The sequence below is a fragment of the Hylaeus volcanicus genome, chromosome 7 (assembly GCF_026283585.1).
Source record: "Hylaeus volcanicus isolate JK05 chromosome 7, UHH_iyHylVolc1.0_haploid, whole genome shotgun sequence".
NCBI lineage: Eukaryota > Metazoa > Arthropoda > Insecta > Hymenoptera > Colletidae > Hylaeus > Hylaeus volcanicus.
The window spans coordinates 7,788,464-7,792,031 of NC_071982.1; the positions used below are offsets into that span (position 1 = coordinate 7,788,464).

The 3,568-nt window shown below is 40.9% G+C and overlaps 1 protein-coding gene across 7 annotated transcripts in view; it reads right to left on the minus strand.

The window, feature by feature from the left end:
- LOC128880496 (spondin-1) overlaps nucleotides 1–3,568 on the minus strand; it is a 28,858-nt gene that overhangs the window by 7,602 nt on the left and 17,688 nt on the right. For all 7 annotated transcript variants that reach the window (XR_008457834.1, XM_054130659.1, XM_054130658.1 and 4 more), the window contains exons 3-6: nucleotides 2,163–2,406; nucleotides 935–1,121; nucleotides 597–761; nucleotides 383–506 (exon numbers count right to left, since the gene is read on the minus strand). Coding sequence is in view for 6 of the 7 variants with exons in the window: in XM_054130659.1 (XP_053986634.1) it covers nucleotides 383–506; nucleotides 597–761; nucleotides 935–1,121; nucleotides 2,163–2,406 (720 nt within the window). In the remaining variant the exon portion in view is untranslated. The remainder of the gene's footprint in view (nucleotides 1–382; nucleotides 507–596; nucleotides 762–934; nucleotides 1,122–2,162; nucleotides 2,407–3,568) is intronic.

Genomic DNA, 3,568 nt, shown 5'->3' on the forward strand with positions numbered 1-3,568 from the left:
ACCCCAAACCTACTCAGACAGTACATAAACGATATTCAATATTCCCGTCCCTACCAAAACCTATCCCAAACCTGCTCAGACAGTACTTCCATATACACAGCATATGCATTACCAAATTTATCGTATTCCTCATTACGAGTTGGGGATTATATAAAATCACCGGTCAATTTGATAAATATTCCATAATTTATCACATTTACCATTTAGTGGAGATTACGCATAATATAAATTTATTACATTTACCGTAACATGTACATTGTAAAACTACATATCCCAGAGTTACAATACTACTAATTACTATACATACTGCTCCTATATTATAAAATTGCAATATAAAAAGTGTAACATCAGTTAGAAGTATAGGTTTCAGTTACAGTCTTACCAAGCATAGATACTAAGGACATGAGATGGTGCTTCCGGTCGACGCGAAAGACGGCAAAGGTTTTCCCGGTGACGTTGGGGTAACTTATTCCTCTGGCTTTGATAATAGTCCTGATATGCTCACTCTATATTTAAAAAAAAAAAAAGATATCTGAATATCTCGATGCTCAGTCCTAAACATCAATGGTACCTTTCCCTACCACCTAGACAATTACCTGGTCTTTTAATTCCGATTCCAATTTTCTGGTCGACCCAAGTTCAGCCACTTGTCTTAATCCGGCACTGGCCATCCCGTTGTAGTTCCAGAATCTGTAATCTACCGTGTGCGAAGCCCCAATTACGTCCGAGAAACGAATCAGCCAGCCCTTGCTGGGAAAGTCCTGTTTCCAAGTAAACAGAAGAGAACGTGTAACCGATAAATTGGAAAAGAAGTCAGCTCTCTTGGGAAACGGAGAGCGGGCTTCTTTTCAATATCGAAGAATCGGTGCCTAAATAGGTGGGTCGATGGAGAAATTCCATACCCTCGAATTTCATTCGTTGAGGTCTTACGTGCCTTGGGGTGGGTGTTCCTGGACCAAAGTCCCTCGAAAGTAACTTCGTACTTGGCCTCGTCGCAGGCGTAGCACTCCTGCAACACCGGCCCCTGATCGTCTGCTTCTGCTTTCGAGTCTTGGCACAGCTTCGCGACTAAGCTCGGATCGTCCATGTACCAGGTATCCGGCGTTTCCAATATCGTTGCCCTGCGCTCCAGGAAAAAGGAAAAGTTCGCGAGCATAATCAGCCCCGAGGCGTTATTGCAACATGTTGGAAATAAAAAAAAAATATATATATATATATATTACGATGGAGAATTTACTCGCTCGTTATTAACACTTTGAGTACCGGTTACTGCGAACTCAACCTTGCCTCGGTTCCTGCACATTTTCGATTCATGAATACGTGACTTGTTACCTTCTATGAATGATTAATATACACCGGGAATTATTACTGTACAAACGTTGGTAAATTCTATATTAGAGTGTTCAACAACATTTAATAATAATAAATATTTTTAGTGGCACATTTTATCGTGGAACTATGGGTACGTTTAGATAGAGAAGCTCGGAAAAACTGTTCAATATATTAAAAATATAACAGAAACATAAATGACATAATTAATATTCATAGTCTCGCAACTTTTATTAGATACTTATTTCTATTAATGCAATTTAAATATTTCATTAAACACTGTATTAAAACTTTGTTAGTATAACTGTCAATGATGTTAGTAGTAGTTCGGAAAAACTGTTCAATATATTAAAAACAAAACACAAACATAAATGACATAATTGATATGCATAGACTCGCAACTTTTATTAGATACTTATTTCTATTAATGCAATTTAAATATTTTATTAAACACTGTATTAAAACTTTGTTAGTATAACTGTCAATGGTGTTAGCATAATTGCAGCCCGGTTCTCATTGTCTCTTCTATGCTACGTAGTATAACAATTTTTACAATCTAACCACAGATTCATCGTTTGATGTTATTACCTTGTCCTTTGTTCTTAAAAATTTTAACCCTCGGGCGCCACGACAATCTTTCCCAGGGCGCCGATATCGCTGAAACCGGCACTGGTCTCTGGTCCTCAAAGTGTTAATTTAAAACTTTCCCGGAATACGGAGCGTGGGCATTGTCTGACCAAACGCGACTCGTAATCACTTTCGAGGATAAGTAGAAAGGGTTGGTAACGGTCAGACACGCGGTATACGTTTTCGTTAGTAGAATATCCCATTACCTGATAAATATGCAACCGCTACCTTCTGAAGGACTGGTCCAGGTCACGGAGATCTCCTCCTTGGGCACCTTCGAGGTCTCCACCACCGCGTTCGGGCAAATTTCCGAGTACCTGGTTAGCGATTCGTCGTAGAGATCGAAAATACCGCCGTTCGCGATTTCGTCTTCGGTTTCCGGCTCGCTGGATATCAGGAACCGCGTGAACTTTCGTGGTATCATTCCACTGTTGTCTGTTTGCACGGTCACTGAAACAAAAGATCGCGATCCTTTCGTGTTTACGTCACAAATTATTTTTTGTTTATCTTTTTTTTTTTAACGATATTTTCATTCAGGCTGAAATATGGTTTTGTAATGAAAATTTTAATTATGATTTTAACGACGACCATAACGAGCGTGCCACGCTGTTGCATTCGATGTATGTTGATTCTCGAATTGCAAATTTCGTCGATCTCTACTGCTTTGTTTTGCTTCGAGGTTAATTAAATAAACGCGCGTGTTTCTCTGACGCGTGTTGATTTCATGCTGAGAATTATTTCGTTATATACGCTCTAATAACGGTGGAAATAATATTATCGTAGCGAATATTTTGTGTTTGGCTGTTCCGCGAACGATTTGTGTTATAAAACTTGTGTTATAACGGGTTCTCTATCGCGATTCGCCTAGTTTTCGATGCTAGCCCGTGTTTCTATATACCCCATGTATCGAAGGAATATTCGCGTGCCTAAAATAGAAATATGGAGGATCGCTATGAAGCGCGCTATTTATAACTTGGATTAAACACGATCCACGGTGGAACCAGTGAAATATCGCGAGCATGATCTTCTTTAATGGTTTAAGATCACCGTCATTGCAACAAGAGACAAATTAGATAGTCGAGTAATAAAATTGAAAATATGAAAAATTGAAAAATCGAAAATTGTTCTGCGAAAGATCGCCAGGTACGCTTAAACTGCTAATCGCTCTCCAAGCAATTAATGTTTTCCAGCTGTTGAAAATTACGTCGCCTGCGAGCTTCCCGGGATTAAAGCGACCGCTTGGTTTTCTTTGAGGCCCTCGCGTGAATCGTTCCCGAGCCGCTTCCGTTTAGCTCCCCTGTCTCGCTTAACACGAGCCGCGATGAACTCACGCGATGACAGCGGTATTTCCCAAACTGATTTTCCTCGACCATTTCGTCCACGGCAAATTCCGGAAAGTACAGTTCACGAAATTCTTGTTTAACGCCGGCGCTGTTACTCTCGTTTCTCGCCGTGAGGCGGCGCAATGGTGCACGCTATTTGATACACACGCGAGAGCGAACCACCGGTGGTACACGCCGTCTGATGAAACATATACGCGTGAGCCACCGGTGGTACACGCCGGAGCTACTATTTTTGTTTCTCGCCATGGGGCGGCGCGGCGGCACACGCC